A 20864-nucleotide genomic window follows, 5' to 3' on the forward strand; every position below is an offset into this window, starting at 1 on the left:
TTTTTTTTTTTTTTTTTTTTTTGTCAAAGGAACCTAATTTTTTTATATATATATTTATTTTTATTTGTTTATTTTGGCTATTACACTGACTAGGGAAGAGATCGGGGTACTCAAGATTAATAACTAAGTATGTGTTCAAATGTGGTTCGGGAACAATTTATTCTTGTAGTAAAAGAACCAATAGTATCATGGTCAACTATAAAAACAGAGTACAAAACTACAATAGAGTAGCTCAGAGAGTAGCTTAGGAAAGTACTTAGAGAGAGTCATGAAAGAAGAAATCGAGATGCAACAAATCAAGACAGATAACCAAGTGGCAGACTTGTTTACAAAAGAGCTAAATACTGACAAATATGAGTGCTTTCATTGTCAGCTCAACATGGTGCGCGAATGAGCACTACTACTGAGGAAGAGTGTTAAAATATTGTCACTAGCCCAATGGTCAAACCCAATAATTGTATGAGCATATTGTATATTTATTTTAATAAAATGTCATAAGATAAGGAATCACTGCAAGGGGAGTAAGATTCGAATTACCTTATTGATCGAATATCTCAAGGCAAGAACATTGTTTGAGATTCGAATCACTCCACAAGCAAGATCGATCATGTCTAGTTTGAATGATTCTTGTTTATCAAATATCTCAAGACAAGAACACTTATTGAGATTCGAATCACTTCACAAACAAGATTGATCATGTCGAGCTTGAATGATTCTACATGCAATCTAAACTACATAAAATTGCAAATAAACTTACTGCAAGGGGAGTAAGATTCGAATTACCTTATTGATCGAATATCTCAAGGCAAGAACATTGTTTGAGATTCGAATCACTCCACAAGCAAGATCGATCATGTCTAGTTTGAATGATTCTTGTTTATCAAATATCTCAAGACAAGAACACTTATTGAGATTCGAATCACTTCACAAACAAGATTGATCATGTCGAGCTTGAATGATTCTACATGCAATCTAAACTACATAAAATTGCAAATAAACTTACTGCAAGGGGAGTAAGATTCGAATTACCTTATTGATCGAATATCTCAAGGCAAGAACATTGTTTGAGATTCGAATCACTCCACAAGCAAGATCGATCATGTCTAGTTTGAATGATTCTTGTTTATCAAATATCTCAAGACAAGAACACTTATTGAGATTCGAATCACTTCACAAACAAGATTGATCATGTCGAGCTTGAATGATTCTACATGCAATCTAAACTACATAAAATTGCAAATAAACTTACTGCAAGGGGAGTAAGATTCGAATTACCTTATTGATCGAATATCTCAAGGCAAGAACATTGTTTGAGATTCGAATCACTCCACAAGCAAGATCGATCATGTCTAGTTTGAATGATTCTTGTTTATCAAATATCTCAAGACAAGAACACTTATTGAGATTCGAATCACTTCACAAACAAGATTGATCATGTCGAGCTTGAATGATTCTACATGCAATCTAAACTACATAAAATTGCAAATAAACTTACTGCAAGGGGAGTAAGATTCGAATTACCTTATTGATCGAATATCTCAAGGCAAGAACATTGTTTGAGATTCGAATCACTCCACAAGCAAGATCGATCATGTCTAGTTTGAATGATTCTTGTTTATCAAATATCTCAAGACAAGAACACTTATTGAGATTCGAATCACTTCACAAACAAGATTGATCATGTCGAGCTTGAATGATTCTACATGCAATCTAAACTACATAAAATTGCAAATAAACTTAGTCATTGGCTAAAAAAAGCATAAATGCTTCTTTTATATATATTTTCCAAGTCTACTTACAAATACAACATACATGGCTTTATATATATTTTCCAAGTCTACTTATAAATACAACATACATGTCTTTATATAACCTCAAAATGAAACTATTCCAAGAGTTGTAACATTCATACTTAATGGCCTTAATTAACCATTATAATTGTAACCTAAAGTAAATTAAACGTCTTGAAATACATTAATAAAATACAATAACTCTAAATTACTCTAAATTGTAATCCACTCAAAATTCAAAACATGAAACTTTATTCTTCTTCAATGTGGCATGAATTAAAATATCTTTTGATAATTTCAACAATATTTTCTTCACATCTTTATTGATGTCTCTTGGTTCCTATCATTTTAAGTTAAGGGTGTGATGACAGATTGTTTACCGGTTATTTAATATTCACCATTTCCCCCCTTTTTTCAGGTACGATTGAGGGGGAAGGTGCTTGGGAGCTATGGTATCATAGAGGTGTGCTGACTTGAGGCGTTCGTGTTATTTTATATTTCTTTCTTTTGTTGTCATTTTTATTGGTTTCCCGCACCCGTTTGCAGTTTGTATATAACTAGAACATTACATGTTTTGTATCTCCATTGATTTGAATTTTGGCAATGGTATTGTATGATTTTAAATCACGTGAAATTTTATTGTATTTATATTTGTTTGTTTTATTTTACTTTCCCTTTATTTATTTTTGTTTTCTGTCTTTTCGTCATAGTTTGATTTATCGAAATCTTGAACATCGGGTAACGACACTACAAGATGAGAAGTATCACGCAGTCATGGATGAAGAAATAAGAGTCATGGAGCGAAATTAGATGTGAACATTGATCGAATTACCATAAGGTAGTCAACCCATTGGAGTAGAGTGGATGTACAAAAAGAAGATAAATGCTCAAGGCAGAATAGAGCAGTACAAGATGAAGCTCGTTGTAAAGAGTTCAACAAAAGGTAGGAATAGACTATGATGAAGTGTTTGCACCGGTTACAAAGACGAAAGACAATTAGTCTTTTCATTGCTTTGGCGGCTTTAATTGGCAAATTTAGCATATGGATGTAAAGTCAATTTTTTTTTAAGAAGTGTACGTAGAGAAACGACAAGGATATGGGAGAATATAAGAATACAATTGAACTTATAAAAATTAGAATAAACAAGGGAGCTCTCGCATGGAGTATGGCCAAAGATAAATATAAAAAATTTCGACACTTATACCATCCATTTCTTTTAAGTTATCTTGAATTATGTCACGATCTGATTTTCGAGACTTCAAAAAATCATACCACGACGATTTGATTTTCGAGACTTCAAAAAATCATTTCACGACAAAAAAATAAAAATAAAAATAGATAAAATAAACAAATAAAAAATAGAAAAATACGACAAGATTTTGCGTGATTTAAAGTGATACAATATCATGGACGAAAACCAAAATCCAACTGAATAGAAATGCAAAATATGTATTGTTTTATTTATTTGCAAACGGGAACCGGAAATCAAAAGAATACAAATTTACACTAATGCTCTGGATCGACACTTCAATGTAACAGTTCAGCTCTCAAGCACCTCCCCACCTTGACCGGTACTTAAAAGGAAAAAGGGAAAGGAGTGAGTATAAAAAAATACTTAGTCATCACATCTTTAACCTAATAAAATTCTAGAGACTTATCATAGAGCTCTAAGAAGTTTGAGCTAAGTGAGATCGTCATCCCTCAACCATTATCAAAGAGCAAAGTCAACCATTATCAAAGAGCTAAGTTTAGAAATCATGCCAGTAAAGATATTTAAATTCATGCCACCTTGAAGAATAATGAAGTTTCATGTTTTGAATTTTGGGTGGATTACAATTTAGAGTAATTTAGAGTTATTGTATTTCATTAATGTATTTTAAGACTTTTAATTTACTTTAGGTTACAATTACATAATGGTTAATTAAAGTCATTAAGTACGAATGTTACAACTCTTGGAATGCCTTTAATAGTTTCTTTTTGAGGCTATATAAAGCCATGTATGTTGTATTTGTAAGAAGACTTGGAAAATATATATGAAAGGAGCATTTGTGCTTTCTCTAGCAAAAAATGGAAATACACAACACTCTCTCTCATGTATACACTCAAGGAATTTTAGGCCAATCTGTTTGCACTCATGTACGCAAATGAAGCTCTCAATCTGAGTTCTTAAATTTTTTAGTAGAGCCCGATTGGATTTTTTTATTTTGGGTTGAATAAAAACTATAAAGATAAAAACAAATTGAAAATAAACACAAAGGAAACATATATCCGATCTTGAGCCTGAAGCTCTGATACCAAATGATAACATACGACTCTAAGAAATTCGAGCCTAATTCAGGTATTACCTGACTATTACTTCACACCACAATGATGTCTACCACGAGTTAATCTATTTGTGTAGACCCTCATCTCCTCTCAAAGTGGGTTTCCTCCAAACACACAATTGTAACTCCTCAATATAATACCTATGTAGTCCCCGTCCACTCTGAGGGCGGGTTTGTTCTACACGTAATAGTATATCCTCAATTAGTTGCTTGTGTAGTCCTTGATCCCCTCTCAAGATGGGTTATTGCACACACTAGTGATTCCTCATGCTATCTATTATTTAGTCTTCGATCCCTCTCAAAGCGGGTTATCGTACATCCAATAGTAGTTCCTCGTTTCACCCACTTATGTAGTCTCTTGTCCCCTCTTAAGACGAGTTTTCATACATACGGTGGTAGTTTCTTATATCGTCTACTCGCTAGTCCCTTGTCTCCTATCAATGTGCGTTATACTCTACACACAATATTGAGTTTTCGGGCCACTATTTATGTAGTTCCTTGTCCTCTATCAAGGCAGGTTATATCCTACACACACAGTGACTCCTCAAATAGTTATGCTCGCATTACGACCGATCTTATAGGTTCTCGTAGTTCACCTTGGGTGTCGTGGAGATATATTAGGTTCTAGGGCATCTAGGCGAATTAGGTCACAACTTCCATTTTCAAGTCTTTCAAGGTTAGCTCCTTGTGGCTAAGCCAAATCTCGGGGTGCATCTAGGTCTCTGATCGCCGCTCACAATCCTTGGGTGCTCAACATACTGGAAACGTATTGACTTAAGACGTTACATAACCACTCTAGTTCTACCACCCTTGTCACTTTGATTCATGCATGTTTTACTAAGGAGATATTCTATCTATCACTTTGTATACAAAAATAATTTATAGATACAGTTACCTGAATCTAGCATACGATTTAATCATACAATTAAAACATGCTCAATAGGGAGATAACCTCCATCTAGCACCGGGAGCACAAATCACAATTTTTCCATCTTCCATTCTAGTGCAGCAAAAAGACATTTAATAAACATGCATCTTCTATATTCGCTTGGGACAATTTCATAATTTTCCTTAATATGCTTACACATTTATCAGAAAAGCTTATTAAAGTCCTAAACATGCATATTTTAACCACCTAAGGTGAGGATAAGCTCAAATGCTAGCAAGTTCTAGCAATCCTTACATGTATTTCTTGCTTAGAGTTTGGTGGCTCAAATTCTTCTCGTTGAAAGCTCCAAAATTTTTGAAATCTTTCTGGTAGGTCCTACATCGAGTTAAATTAAGGTCAGTGCCGAAAAGGGAAGCAAGCACTAAGTTTAAGTCAGTTCTTTGACGGCGAGAACGGAAGTCAAACCAAGCAAAAGTGGGGTCTCACGCGCCCCCATGCACCGATGGTTGATCGGTTATGCATGTGCACGCACGGGTAGGTGGGCAGCTCCAATGTGTGAATCCCAACCAGCGTAAAGTTTACCTTCTGATTTTCAGATGGAGACACGTGGCGCACTCTAGTAGGCGCTTGTAGGTGATTCGGGTTTTTGGTTCCGACTCGGGTTGGCGGTAATTGGACCAGGTCGCACGCGGGTTGGTGGTTCGGTTTCTGGGTTGGGTCAAAAGTCCAAGCGACGTGTAACACAAACCACTTAACGCATTGCTCCAGTCTACTACTGACACGTGTCATCCCAACTCATTCTCCTCCCTTTCTGTTGTCACGTGTCGTTTGAGTTCTTGGTCTGCGTGCATTTTTTCCATAATCCAATTAGAGTTGATGAGGTATTTTTCTTATAATTTTTAGGTGAATGGAGACATAAATAAACATATTGAAACTCTTTTTTTTGGCACCTTTATGAGCTTTACAACGTCCTCAAAATCCGATCCCGACTTGAATCCTCTTCGATTTCATTCAAGAATTTTTTGAGGATTCCTTAACACGACATTAATTTAGAGTTCAACACACGGGAAAGCTTTCGAATCTTTAGAAAGAACTGTGACAAAGGTCCTCATTTCTTGAAGGAAAAGGTCATTACCACGAATCTTTGATCGCTTCCTTGTGAAAATACAACCGAAGTCGTGGATATAGGTCTCGGTTTGGAGTGCTTGTCCACAGTTCCTTCCTTCTTCAAAAACCTTAAATTCCTCTCTCTACACTTTTCTCTCTCGTTCATTATTTCTTTTAATATTTTCTTCCCCGAGAGGAACAAAATTACTATTTTACCCTTAGATTATTTTGACTAACATTTTTTTTTATCTATTTTATTATTATTATTTTTTTAGGTTCCTCGTATCTTTTCTACTACATTCTTAGATTCGACTTCTACATCTTTCAATCAAATTTGAAAAGTTCGTATTAAAAGAAAGAATAAAAAAACATATTTTTAAATATTATTATAATTATTATATAAATGTTTTTATTACCTTTAAATAAAAACATATTTGGTTGCATAAAGTGGTGAGTGTTGAATTTGTTTTATTACCTTAAAATCATTTTTGGATATTCTCTAAAATGTTTCTTAAAAAACAACTCTTAAATTAATCTGTTTCTAGCTACTTATTAAGATTTTTTAAACTCAAGTAACCTAAAATCATTATTAAAAAAAAAAAAAAAAAAAACTATATGAAACATATTTTTAATTATTAAAGATATCACTTGATAACCTTTTCAATTTTGAAAATTAAGTTTATAATTGATTTTTTTGTTATCTAAATTTTATGTTTTTAAAATATTTTACTTTAAAAAAATAAAAAAAAACATAGTAAAAAATGGGTAACTCTACAAGTATAATTTTAAAAATAAAAAATAAAAAATAAAAAATATGAAATTGACGAATAACATTTTTTTAAGAAAAAAATTAATTTATCACTAAACTTACTATAAAAATTTTATTAAATTGTAATTCAAACTTGAATTAATGTCCTAATCTTTATTGGGTTCCAATAATCTTAATCTTAAAAAAAAAATCATATTTTTTTAATGAATTATAATTGGTTAATATTTGTGAATTTTTTTGAACTTCTTGAAAATAATTTTTTTTTAAATATATTTTCACCAAATTATTTTATTTTAAATTTTAAAAAAGTGGTGGGAGAATCAGCAACAACAGTAGTATTTAACTAAATTTGAGTTCTAATTTAATCAAATGAAAAGGTCAGTATGAAAAATGATTGGGGGCAAAGAGTTCTTGAGGGTTTTCCTTTCCTTGTCCTTTCCTTGATGTTTTTATGTTCTTGACATGACGTGAAGGTTGATCTTTGCCGTACGCGTGGATATCGTTGAATCTGGCCGTTCACGTAGAGTCGGATCATGTTTAAATTGTACAAAATCATGTCAACAGTCGATTTCTCTTGACTCAGAGCATTTCTTCTTGGTGGGTTTTCCCTTCTCAATCCTCTTCATCTTTCCTATCTAATGTTCTACAATCCTGTTCTTCATCATTGTTACTTCTTATTTTCTGCTGATTAAGTGTTTTTGTTCGATTCTGTAGCGTTTTAAGCTGCCGGTACCTGCTACATTCAAGGCGGAAGTTCAGGCAGTGATTCGAAACCTTGGTAAAGGATTCATCTCCTTTTTTCCCGCTTTCTGGCTTTGAAGTTTATTTATGTTATTCGCTAGTCTGTTGTTGAGCCAAACTCTGTTATGTTTCTTTGACACTATTTGATCAATCTAAATTCCGTATTGTCTTCTCAGATTTGTTGTGTTAAATCGATTTAATGTCTATGCGTTTCGAAAATTTGTTTTCCAAGATTTCTGTGATCCAAATTTGGGATTCATTGAATCCTAATGTTTGTGATTATAAGTTCTTTTAGAGTCTATGAATGTACTATCAAACACGGGATGCTGTTTCTAAATTCGTTACCATACACACTGATTCATTGAATTTCTTGTTTTCAATTTTGTGATTCAACGGATGTGTGGATGGGAATAGTACAAGAATCAGTGAGTGTTAGATCCGGCATTTGAGTTCAAATCTTATATCATCTTTTTGTCCGAATTGCAATGATTAATCTATGTTTAAGGCTTACTGAATGTTAAAGATAATGTATACTCATTAGCTAGTTTTTGACTTGAAAGTTTATGTCTGGAATGAGTGGTCATGGATGGCCAGTTTAATGGCTGCATTAAAAGAGATAGCTGTTATTAATTTGAAGTAGATTTTGTGTAACGGCTCAAGCCCACCGCTAGCAGATATTGTACTCTTTGGGCTTTCCTTCAAAATTTTTAAAACTCGTCGGCTAGGAAGAGGTTTTCACACCCTTATAAAGAATGCTTCGTTCTTCTCCCCAACCAACGTGGAATCTCACATTTTATTTGTGATTTTTGGATGTATGATACAGTATAAAAACCTGTCCGGTGATATTATTATTTAGGATTGTGGAAGGTAATACATGTGGGAGTTTCACTTTTATAAGATAAATTAATCACCTAACTGCTGCTAATGAACTTTCTGTAATAACCGACAGGGCACAAAGTCTGGTCTGGTCTTTTTATTTATGAATCACCTGCATAGTAATGAACTTCTCGGTTTTTCAGGCAATGATTGCACCAATAGGAGTAGCATTTGCTGTGGGTCTTCTTGGATGGGTTTATCAAGCACTGAAACCTTCCCCCCCAAAGATATGTGGATCTGCAAATGGGCCTCCAGTGACTTCACCTAGAGTAAAGCTTAATGATGGTAGACATTTGGCCTACAGAGAATTTGGAGTTCCTAAGGAAGAAGCTCAATGCAAAATCATTATGTCCCATGGCTACAATAGCTCCAAAGATATGTACTTACCTGCCTCTCAAGTATGATGTCATTATTCTTCCCTTACTCATAAATGCCAGAATTGCTCAAACTTCTTGTCCTTGGGATGTTTAAGGTTGAAACATTGGTTTAAGTTCCTAACATTGGTGATGAGTGATGAGCATTAATAAACTATGTTACCAGTTCATTAGCTTATCAAACTTAATCTAGTTTTCTGTTACCTTACCATTAAAATATATCTTTGATTCTCGTAACCATGATATTGGTTATTTAGTCTTGTATTATAGTTTACCATATGTATCATATTTGACCCCTTTGTTATAGGCAAATATCTTGTATGATTGAGGATATTTAGCATTCCATTATGGTTTACCATAGGTACCATATTTGACCATTTATTATAGGCAAATATTGCATTCCATTACGATTTAATAAAGGTATCACATTTGCCGTTTTATTATCGACAAAAATATCTTGTATCCATTTATTTCTCTTTCCATATATTTTGTAATTTATTTGATTTTATAAATGATTATAAATAGAGAATTCTCACCGCCCATTAATTTTAACAAATATTCTCAATACCTAAGGCCCTCTTCATCGCTGATCAATTGAAGTGAGAATCCCTTTGCTTCTGTCTTATTATTTTATCATATTTTTTATTTTCAGGAATTTATAGATGAGCTTAAGCTGTACATAGTATTATATGACAGAGCTGGTTATGGAGAGAGTGACCCGTATCCAGCACGTTCGGTGAAATCAGAAGCATTTGACATTCAAGAATTAGCAGACAAATTGCACCTTGGCACAAAATTTTATGTAATTGGATGTTCAATGGGAGCATCCTCTATTTGGAGCTGTCTAAAATACATTCCAGACAGGCACTTCTTCATTTCACTGTGATCAGTTCCCACTTTTTTGGACCTTTTTATAGACTTTCCCTAACTCTTAATGGAGCTTTATTTGCAGACTTCTAGGAGCTTCCTTAGTGGTACCTTTTGTGAATTACTGGTGGTCTTCCATTCCTTCTGCATTATCACTACAGACTTTTAGGAGGCTTCCTCAATCTTACCAACGGACGTATCGGATTGCACGTTACACACCTTGGTTATACAACTGGTGGATGACACAAAAATGGTTCCCAACGTTGGGCGCTGATGGCATGTTCTGTGATTCAGATTTGGAGATATTAAAGAGACTTTCAGGATGCCTAAATCATGAACAGGTACTTTTCTTCTCTGCAATAAATCAATGAATGAATAGCATATGTTTCTAGATGCACAATGGATGCACACTTGATCCAACTTCCCTAGTTTCATCTGACTTTTTAAGTGTTAAAGACAATTTGGAACAATATCTATCACTTTTTCTATGAACACTTCACGTAAGTCACGTCTTTATTTCATCTACCCTTTATGTTACTTTTGCTATTAAATTTAGGAAAAAGTAACACAACAAGGCGAACACGAATCACTTAACCGAGACATGCTGGCTATTTTGGGAGCAAAATGGGAATTTGACCCCATCCTCGACTTGAGCAATCCATTCCCTAACAACGATGGCTCTGTTCATCTTTGGTCCGGTAGTGAAGACCGTGTGGTTCCTATTGAGGTGAATCGTCTTATAGCAGAGAAACATCCATGGATTCAGTATCACGAGGTTCCTGACGCTGGGCATCTAATAATACATGATTCTGAAAAATTTGAAGCCATAATAAGGGCACTTTTGGGTAGATAAGTTCATCCACTCTGCCATCATGTCATGTACTGTTGTATTGTATTAGGTACATTACTTCCACGATAAACTTCCGTACAATAGTAGCAACAAACTTATCCTCCTGGAAATGACTGAATGTTGATTGTGTTATGTAGCTTGACTCGCCTTGGAACAGCTTTGTAAAGGTGATGGATCAAATCCAAAATAGAATCTGTAACTGTTATGCACGTTGCCAGAATTGGCTTCTATTTCTTGATTCAACGTTAAAATCTCTGGGAATGATTTGGTCTTTCTCTTGGAATAACCTACTATATTTGGCCCACTATCGAATGTCTAAACAAAGAACTAAAATGAAACAACAACTTGAGGGGAGAGCTTCTGAATATCTGCACTTAACTCTTGCTACGGCATTGGTTAAAATATCTGCACATTGCTCTCTAGTGCATACGAATTTCACAACGATTTGTCTCTTCTCAACACACTCACGAATGAAGTGGGAGTGAGTGTCAATGTGTTTGCTGCATTCATGAAATGCTGGATTCTTCATCAGTGTAATCGCAAATTTGTTATCGATGTAGAGAGTTACCAGCTGTAGTTCACTTCTAGTCATTTCGTTCAACCAAATTTTCAGTCACAATGCTTGGCACGACGCCGTAGTTGTTGCCATGAACTCGGTCTCACAGGAAGATAGTGCCACAGTTCGCTGCTTCTAAGATTGCCAAGAGATCAAATTTCATTGAGATAAAACGTCATTCCTGCGATGTTTTTTCTATCGTCAATGTCTCCCGCAAATTATTTATCGGTAAAACCGACTAGTTCTTCAGAACCTCGTCCTCTTTGATACTTCTACCCATAGCTTGCGGTTCCTTTCACATAGCGGAGAATGTGCTTAACCACTTGATGATGCATCATAGTTGGCTTTTCCATGTACCTACTCATTATTTCAACAGCGTATTAAAGGTTCGGACGAGTATGAGTCAAGTACCTTAGACTTCTGATGACACACCTATACCCAGTGGGATTCCTTGCTTATAAACCCAATGTCAACCTCTTAATTAGCCTATGTGGGACTCCTCCCCCAAAAGTTCTCAACAATTCTCCCCTCGAACAAAGTACATGTCATGACCCAATTTTTGAGGCTTCAAAAATTGGTTGGGGACCAAAAAGACAAAAACGAAAACAAATAAAAAGAAAGAAAGCAAAAAGAAGAGTAAAATAAAAAGATGAAAATCCAATAAAATTAAAGTAGAAGAAAGTGAATTGTAATTTTCAAATATTTCAAACGAGAATTTAAATTTACAAAAAGGAAATACAAATATAGAGGGGAATTTACAAACGACTCTAAAAGACTGAAAAGGGACTTGACGCTCCGGAACGACTCCCTCTGTGACCGCACAACTCTCGAACGCTCCTCTACCTCAACCGATAGTCTGCGAACAACTAAGAAAAAAAAAAAAGAAGAATGGGATGAGTATAAAAATTATACTCAGTAAGCCACCTACTTGTAGGCTCTCATCGCATCCTAACTTAACAAAATTCCTACGGTCTTCTAATTGACTCTACGACGTCTGGTTCTAGTCTTAGTCCCTTTGGGGCTCGCCCATTGGGACTTGCTCTTTGGAGCTTCATTGGTTCTTCGTCCTTTCATTTGATACTTATGGGTTCCTTATGGCGAGCTGTAATGACCGGTATCTCTCTATGAGGTGCTACCTTTACATGGCTATTTGAGACTACATGGTATCTAGCTTAAGGGTGTGCTAAGTACCTCTTAAGCCCATATAGTCCCCCTAGGGAGCGCGACCCAACCCATTCCCATGCAGCTATTGGGCTGTACGACGTGGAGACACATTTCCGATGTGAAATGGGTAAAAGCAGTAAGAACTGATCGGGAACCCTTGGTCCTCCCACGAAGCTATGGATACCGTTCACACAAATAGCAGCTTAAGAACACTCATAAGGTACTTCTTCGTTGTGGTAATCTGTTCGGCTCCTAGGGGAAGGTTATTGTTAAGGATCACGTGTTTGAGTTGATTTAGTTTTGATTTGATTTAGTTTTTGATTTGTTTACTGGTTTGTTACTAGATTTTCTGCAGATTTTTAGGTAGATTTTCTAAATATCTTTTTGTATTCTCTGGATATATAGAGAACATTCTTGCTCTTCATAATTTAATTTTTTCATCAATCATTCAATCACTCACTCTTTTCACTAACAATTGGTATCAGAGCAGTCTTCTTAAGAGATCTATGAGATAAAAATGGGAGGAGAATCTAGTTTTTCAACTGTTGCACCACCAGTCTTCGATGGAGACAATTATCAAATGTGGGTAGTTTGTAGGGAGACTTATTTGGAGGCTTTGGATCTTTGGGAAGCAATAGAAGAAGATTACGAGGTCCCTCCACTTCCAGCAAATCCTATTGTAGCACAAATTAAAGTACAAAAGGAAAAGAAGACAAGAAAATCAAAGGCAAAAGCTTGCCTATTTGCAGCTATATCTCAAATGATCTTCATGCGAATAATGTCCCTCAAAACAGCAAAGAAAATCTGGGATTATCTCAAGGTTGAATATGAAAAAGATGAGAGGATTCATGGAATGAAAGTCCTGAATTTGATTAGGAATTTCGAGTTGCAGAAGATGAAGGAGTCTAAGTTGAAAGAGTACTCTAACAGACTTCTCAACATTGCCAACAAGGTGAGATTGCTTGATTCTGTGTTAAATGATTCCAGGATCATTGAAAAGCTGCTAGTCACTGTTCCAAAGAAGTTTGAAGCCACCATTATTACTCTAGAGAACACTAAGGACTTGTCAAAGATTTCTCTTACAGAGCTCTTGAATGTTTTACAAGCATAAGAGCAAAGGAGGTCTATGAGGAAAGAAGGGGTGATTGAAGGTGTCTTACCTGTTAAGCATCAAGACAACAACAGGTATAAAAACAAGAAAAATTTCAAAAACCAATCGACGAATGGGATTCATCTGCCAATTATCAAAAGACAAAAGGAGGAGGTTCCAAAAAGTCCTATGCACCTTGCCATCGTTGTGAGAAGAAATGTCATCCACCATACAAGTGTTGGAGAAGACCTGACGCCTTCTGCTCCAATTGCAATCAACTTGGACATGAAGCTGGAATTTGCAAAGCCAAAGATCAGGTGAAAGAAGTAGATGCACAAGTAGCTGATCAAGAAGAAGAAGATCAATTGTTTCTGGTCACTTGTTCCTCAGGCAAAGAAACAAGCGAGAGTTTGTTGATTGAATGTGGGTGCAAATATCACATGACATATGACAATGCGTTTTTTGAGGAATTAAGAGACACTGAAGTCAAGAGAGTGAGGATTGGTAATGGTGAACACTTGAAAGTCAAAGGAAAAGGCACAGTAGTTATAACAAGCTATGAAGGTACAAAATTTATTCCAGATGTTTTATTTGTATCTAAAATTGATCAAAATCTCTTAAGCGTTGGTCAGTTACTTGATAAAGGCTATAAAGTGTTGTTTGAGAATAAGCAATGCGTGATCAAAGATGCTAGTGGCAAAGACTTGTTCAATGTCAAAATGAAAGGAAAAAACTTTGCTCTAAATCCGACGGCCTTTATATCCAGAGTTAGTGCCACTGTGATTTGGCACAAAAGACTTGAGCACTTTCATCATCGAGGTTTGCTTCAGATGCAGTCAAAGAAGCTGGTAGAAGGACTCGCTAACATTGTTGATGTCATGCCTCTTTGTCGTGCTTGTAATTTTGGGATGCAACATAGGCAACCCTTTCCTAAACAGGCATGGAGAGCCTCAAAAAAGCTGCAACTGGTTCATACTAATCTTTGTGGTCCTCAGCGAATACCATCATTAAATGGTAATCTTTATTACATTGTTTTTATTGATGATCTAACAAGAATGTGTTGGATCTTCTTGCTAAAGAAAAAGTAAGAAGTTGCGGGTGTATTTTAGAAATTCAAAGCCAGAGTTGAGAATGAAAGTGCATGCTTGATTCAGATCATAAAATCAGATAATGGCAAGGAGTATACTTTAGAAACATTTAACAGGTTTTGTGAAGATGCTGGAATTGAACATCAATTGACAGCACCATACACTCCTCAATAGAATGACGTCAGTGAAAGGAGGAATAGATTCATAATGAAGATGACGAGATACATGCTTCATGAGAAGGATTTTCCAAAACGTTTTTGGGGAAAAGCAGCAAATATTGTTGTGTGCTTGCAAAATCGAATTTCAACAAAAGCTGTGAAGGACCTGACACCATTTTTGGTATGGTTATAAACCTTCTTTAAAGTTCCTTAGAGTATTTGGATGTCTTTGCTTCACTTACATTCCACAGGTCAAGCGTATTAGCTTGACAAAAAGGCAAAAGCTAGCATCTTTGTTGGGTATAGCACTATATCCAAAGCTTACAGAGTTTTTCAACCACACACTAGTCGTATTATTGTGAGCCGAGATGTTCATTTTGCTGGAAATGAGCAATGGAATTGGGAAGAACTGACGAAGGTGAATAAGATTTCTAATGCACCAAACAATTTAATCTTTGGTAGCATGCTAGAAGAGTCTGAAGATGAACGACAAGAAGAGTCTGAAGATCAACGACAAGATGCTTTGGTTGATGATGCACCTGTTAGAGGAGGAGCTTTCGATGATCGAGAAAAATAAAACCTAAGAGTTGATTGATCGACCTCTAAATAAAAAGATAATTGGAGTAAGATGGGTGTATAGAAAAAAGCTTGGAGTTCACAACATCTAAACAAGGAGGAGTGTTAAAGATCACATGTTTGTTTAGATTTTTGTTAGTTAGTATATGATTAAATCTTCTTATAGTTAGGAGTTGATTTAGTTTCTGATATGTTTACTAGTTTGTTACCAGATTTTCTGCAGATTTTTAGGTAGATTTTCTAAATATCTTTTTCTATTCTTTGTATATATATATAAAACATTATTGCTCTTCATAATTTAATCTTCTCATCAACCATTCAATCACTCACTCTTTTCACTAACAGTTTATATCTAGTTCGAGTGACTTGACACTCATAACTACAACTCCCTAAGCTCCTCATAGTAATGGGTCATGGAAAATAACAGAGTGTGCACGCAACTGCCGTCTAACATTATCACACATAATTAATGCAAATTAGACATGCAAACTCAACGGGACAATGACCTCCATCAGGCACTCAGAAAGCGGAGTTTGCGCTCAACGGGGCGATGTCATCCATCAAGTGCCTGAAACGCGGAGTTCACCTATTCAACATGAATTAAACATATGCATCCGTAAAGCGGAAGCTAAAAACATACAAGCAACACCCATATAATTCACCCAATACGCTCATAACAATCGATATACCTAATCTCATTCATGGAAAGCTAATCTAAGGCAAATGTACTAGCATGCATGCAATCCAAGCGAATCCTAGTATTTCTTCCTAAATATCGGGTGGTGACTTATCTGGTTGATGTGTGCCCTTTCGCTAGCTTTTCTATGCTCGTAAGTTGTGCAAAAATATTGATTTTCCTCAATTGGGTCCCTATTCTCATAAAAACATCATTAGAATTGGAATTGGAACAGAAATCAGGCAAACAGAAGTCGGACAGATGGAAAACAGAAACTCACGCGCTTCCACGCACTGTCAGCGCCCAGAAGAAGTCTAGTCGCAGGTGTCCCGCGCGTGTGTCATGCTCGGATCGGATTCTCTAGTCGCGGGTCGGCTGGAGTTTCTGTGTGTCGACGGTTGTATGGAGTCGCGTCGCTCCACTCTGTGTGTGACGCGCTACTCCATGCATTGAGTGACACGTGTCACTTTTTCGCCGACGTGCTCCTCTCGCCGGTTGACATGTGACTCGCCATAAAATTTTCTCTCTCCTCCGTTCTTGGAAATCGGCTCAAATCTTCGCCTTCGGACCAAAATTCCAACTAGTTTTCTTCGTGAATCTTGTGGAGAATTCCCTCTAGACGAACATATCAAAAGTTTAGACCTTGATTCAACAGAGAGTTTTAGATATGAGAAAAACGATCAAGATCTTACCTTGTAGATTTTCTCGATCTCTTGATGGAAAATGGGACTCCGAATGCCAACATCTTCTTCTTGGAAGAAGAAGTCCTTGTCATTAGAGACAGAAAATGGGACTCCGAACGCCAATATCTTCTTCTTCCTTCCAAGAATAAGTCGTTGTCATTAGATCGTGGCTGGAGACGACTCTCATGGTGGTTCGATGAGATTTCTGGCGGCGGTTTTCTTGCTCTCGCTCCCAAACTTTCTCTCTCTACATTTTTCTTCCTTTGCAGCTATGTACTAGGGTTTCAAGGACCCCTATTATGGTTGGATGGACAAACTTACCTATTTGCCCCTCTCTTGATTTTAATCCTATTGTTTTTTTTTTAAAATATTCGGGTGCTACTCTACACCATAGAGCTTCCTCGAACAACCTCCTCTTAATCGAGGCTTAACTTCTTCTCTAGAGCCTTCGAACAAAATATACCATTTGTTGACACTTGAGTCACTTTTGACTACTCTTTAGAGGCTCATAACTTCTTTATTTGACATTTGAAGATTCTTTTGACATAACTAAGTTAAGGGCATGACTCGTATACCATGTTAGAAACCACGAATCTCCATAATGGTATGATATTGACATGACTTTGTCCAATGTGGAACTCTTCTCCTAACGATCCTTAACATGATATCTCTCCTCCATAATCAATTTGGAAACTATATTTACATCAAAATTGTTGTTGGTTTAGAAATATTATGAGATTAAAGCAAACCCACATCAGATGGGAGATTTTTTTTTGTTTTAGATACCTAACTTTCAATCCTAGAGCATATGAGAATCAGCTCATATTTCCAATATTATGTCAAATGAAGTGAATTTGATGTGAATCAGTACTCTTTACTGTAAAGAGATGCTCTCCCATATACTATGTAACTGGGTACAAATTTGCGCACAGCCTAGTGAACCGGGCAGGGCACTCGACAAATGGGAAGGTTGGATAACAAATAGACACATAGTTTAATGCATGTGGATGGTTGACCGCGGCCCCTCGAAAAAGGTATATCTCATTTATTGATGGGCGAACGACGAAGATCTGATTGTCGGTCTGCTTCAAAAAGAAAAAGTCAAGTCTTGTCTAAAAGAGGTAGGATTCCTGAGAAATTCTTCAACTTCTGCTCCCGTACAAATCTTTGTTAGTTTTTCAACTAAGAGATTCGTATCTAAATGATACAAAATTTTATAAAAACTTCTAATATTGCAACAACCCATTTTTTGAAGCATGAAATTATGGACCGTCATGTACTAAAACTAAGGTGAAAAGACCGATAAAGATTTTCATTTTTAAAACACATTTCATAAGCGAATGCTTAAATTTAATAAATATTCAAAGGCAATCTGATATGAGTTATGCAAAAGAGTTCACAAAATTATTAAAATTATGAGATGTATGGACAAAATCTATAACAATCATCCAGACATGTATACTTAGCTACTCTTAGCTACTCAATTACTAATCTTATTGGTCTGTTTAAGTCCTCAGTCCTCACGTGATATGCAAACGAGAATAGGGATATCCTCATCGATCTTAGACTCTTAGAATCCATATATGGATCATATCACTCTACATAGCACCCCCTCTTAATAGGTCCATAATGTCTACTATTGAGCATTAGTCGGTGCTCACTTAATGGTACCCAGCAAACTCCCTACTAAGCACCATTTTTTATTCTCTCAATAGTGTAAGGTAGGCTCGCCACTAAGTGCAACAAGAGCTCCCTGAGTAGCACCCTATGTTATGCTACAGGTGTGAGTGAGGATCGCACAACTCAGATACTCGATCTAGACGAAGAAAATAAAAAACAAGAGAGAGAAGATGAGAGGAGAAATATACATGGAGACATCGTGATAAACAAAACTCCAAGTCTTAGAAACCAAATAAGGAAATAAGAATCATCCTCAAACTAGGATAACATAGAAACTAAATAAAAAAATAAATAAGATCCGGTAAGATAAAGATTAATTAAAGTTTTCTTAACTATTGAGTAAACTTAACCCAAAAAGTAAACATTAAGCTCCACAACCTAACGATTCTCTTACTCGGAGATTGATCCAATCGGTTTAGAATTCATTCTCAAAAGATTCTCCTTGTCATCAATATAATCACCTCATTGCAACATCTACAGAAGCTACAGAAAGACCAATTAAGACTTTGCTTAACCTCAATTTTTCAATATCAACACATTTTGTCAACATGTCGGCTAGATGCACCCTCTATTTTCTTAAAATACATATCACCTTCTTTCACTTATTTGCAATTGAAAGATATTATTTTCTAATGTGTTTTATCTTTAAATGATAGACTAGGTTCTTCATCAACTGTATGATATTTGTCTTGTTTCAACCTTCATTTTATCGATTGAGCACCACTTCCATGTCACTGCCTTATCTGTCTGCATGTGGGTGTCACAATCTACTGTATTCATAGTATGGTCATGACAATCTCTCAAGAAATAGTTTTGGGAGGACAAATTTATGTGTTCAGGCAAATTTTGAAGTTTAGAATTTGACTTTATTGGGCAACTATATCTAAGACAAGTTAGCCTTCGACTCCTTGTTCAAGAATTCTCTATTTAGTCCCCAGAAACTAATGGAATACTTAGATTTGAATGAAATGGACTAGAAATAAGGATTTGAGCTTTATCCCAAAACTTACTCAAAAGCAATTTCCTTCAATTGGGAGCGTTCCTGAGCTCGACTCCCTTCATGGTCTTCAACAAAGTTTATCCTTGAGAGTGCAGAAATCAAATGGCACAGACCTTACGCAACGTATTTCTGTGCCGCCCCAAATTAGATCTCCAAGTTCTTCCTCAAGCTTCTTTAATGGCGATCATTTTAGGGGTTTAGGTTAGAGACACTTTCAATGCTTGGTTTCTCGACCAAAGTTATTGGCAACTTGATTTAGAAGGTATAAGAACAAGTTTGAAGAGAATTGGTGAACCACAACTTTCACACTTGGAATAAATCCAAGAATATGAAATCCAAAAACTAAAAGGCTATAACTCTTTATTGGAGACTCAGTTTCGCTCGATTCTTATTCTAAATGTTTGCCCACAATTCATAATTTATAGAGGAAGGATTCACCGTCCTTGAAACACTCAAAATCTTCATGATTTCAAGGTTCAGATTTTTTTAAACCTCCATAAAAAACATCTTCTCCGATCAGGGCCTCACCGACTTCATCTTTGAATTCCACGGATGTGATGAGCTATGGACATTCAAGATCATATCCAAATTTGAAGGAAATCTAACGGCTAGATTTTAAGATTTAGTGGATTTTGTGCTTATAAAGTATGAATGTTACAAACTTTTGAAATGTCTCAAGGTAAGGTCAATAGTTTCATTTTGAGGCTATATAAAGTCTTGTATGTTGTATTTGTGAGTAGACTTCGAAAACATAGTAAAAGAAACATTTGTGTTTTCTTTAGCCAATGATTAAGTTTGTTTGTAGTTCTATGTAGTTTAGGTTGCACGTAGAATCATTCAAGCTCGACATGATCAATCTTGTTTATGGAGTGATTCGAATCTCAAACAAGCGTCTTACCTTGAGATATTCAATCAACAAGGTAATTCGAATAGAACTTTTATTAGATCGATCTCCTTGTTCTTTAGCTTCTTGGCTTTTCTAACCAATACCTATATCAGCTTCTCTTCCTAGGTTAAGTCCTCTCTTGAGGAGAGTGTCTCATGTGCTATCACATGAGTAGGGTCGGACATGTACTTTCGTAAGATAGACACATGCAATATATTGTATACGACAGATAGGTTTGGTGGGAATGCAAGCATGTACGACCAAGAAACTCAAAACTAAGGTCCTTTAATCAGAAATAAGATTAAGAACTTAGAACCTAGGACCAAGATCCTTCGGCTAGAACATGACAAAAACTCAAGAGTAGAACCTAATGGTCTAAGTTCTCAAACAAAAACATGAACTGTTGTATCCTAACATACCTTAAGGACAATATTAAGAGCTTGAAGTAGGCTATTTACTAAGTCTTTCTACTCATCCCAATTATTATGTTTTTCAAGTAACAAATAAGAGCTCGAAGTGGATTTGGAGCGTCATATAGAGTCACGCCAAGCCTAGGTTGTGTTTATCCCGTTTTGAAAACATTTTTTTTTTGTTATGATATTTTTTTTAAATAAAGTGTTAATTATTTTTATAATATTTTTGAAGTTTATAAAATTTATTGATATTATTATTATTTTAATATTTTATCTTCGTCTTTTTCGATCTTTTCATTGCGAGCC

At 35.7% G+C, this 20864-nt stretch overlaps 1 protein-coding gene across 2 annotated transcripts; it reads left to right on the forward strand.

The window, feature by feature from the left end:
- Window positions 1–7204: 7204 nt before the first annotated feature.
- On the forward strand, window positions 7205–10861 carry LOC111469316. Of its 2 annotated transcripts, XM_023114548.1 has the most exons (7): window positions 7205–7257; window positions 7354–7477; window positions 7595–7661; window positions 8639–8895; window positions 9524–9735; window positions 9824–10079; window positions 10295–10861. In XM_023114548.1, the coding sequence occupies exons 1-7, from the start codon at window positions 7250–7252 to the stop codon at window positions 10589–10591; spliced, it is 1221 nt and encodes a 406-aa protein (XP_022970316.1). In that variant the 5' UTR covers window positions 7205–7249; the 3' UTR covers window positions 10592–10861. The 2 variants fall into 2 exon arrangements, with proteins under 2 accessions (XP_022970316.1, XP_022970317.1); XM_023114549.1 differs by lacking the exon at window positions 7205–7257 and having other exon boundaries at window positions 7318–7477; window positions 7595–7658; window positions 8641–8895.
- Window positions 10862–20864: the final 10003 nt, after the last annotated feature.

This window comes from Cucurbita maxima, unplaced genomic scaffold (assembly GCF_002738345.1).
Source record: "Cucurbita maxima cultivar Rimu unplaced genomic scaffold, Cmax_1.0 Cma_Scf00039, whole genome shotgun sequence".
In the NCBI taxonomy this organism is placed as follows: domain Eukaryota; kingdom Viridiplantae; phylum Streptophyta; class Magnoliopsida; order Cucurbitales; family Cucurbitaceae; genus Cucurbita; species Cucurbita maxima.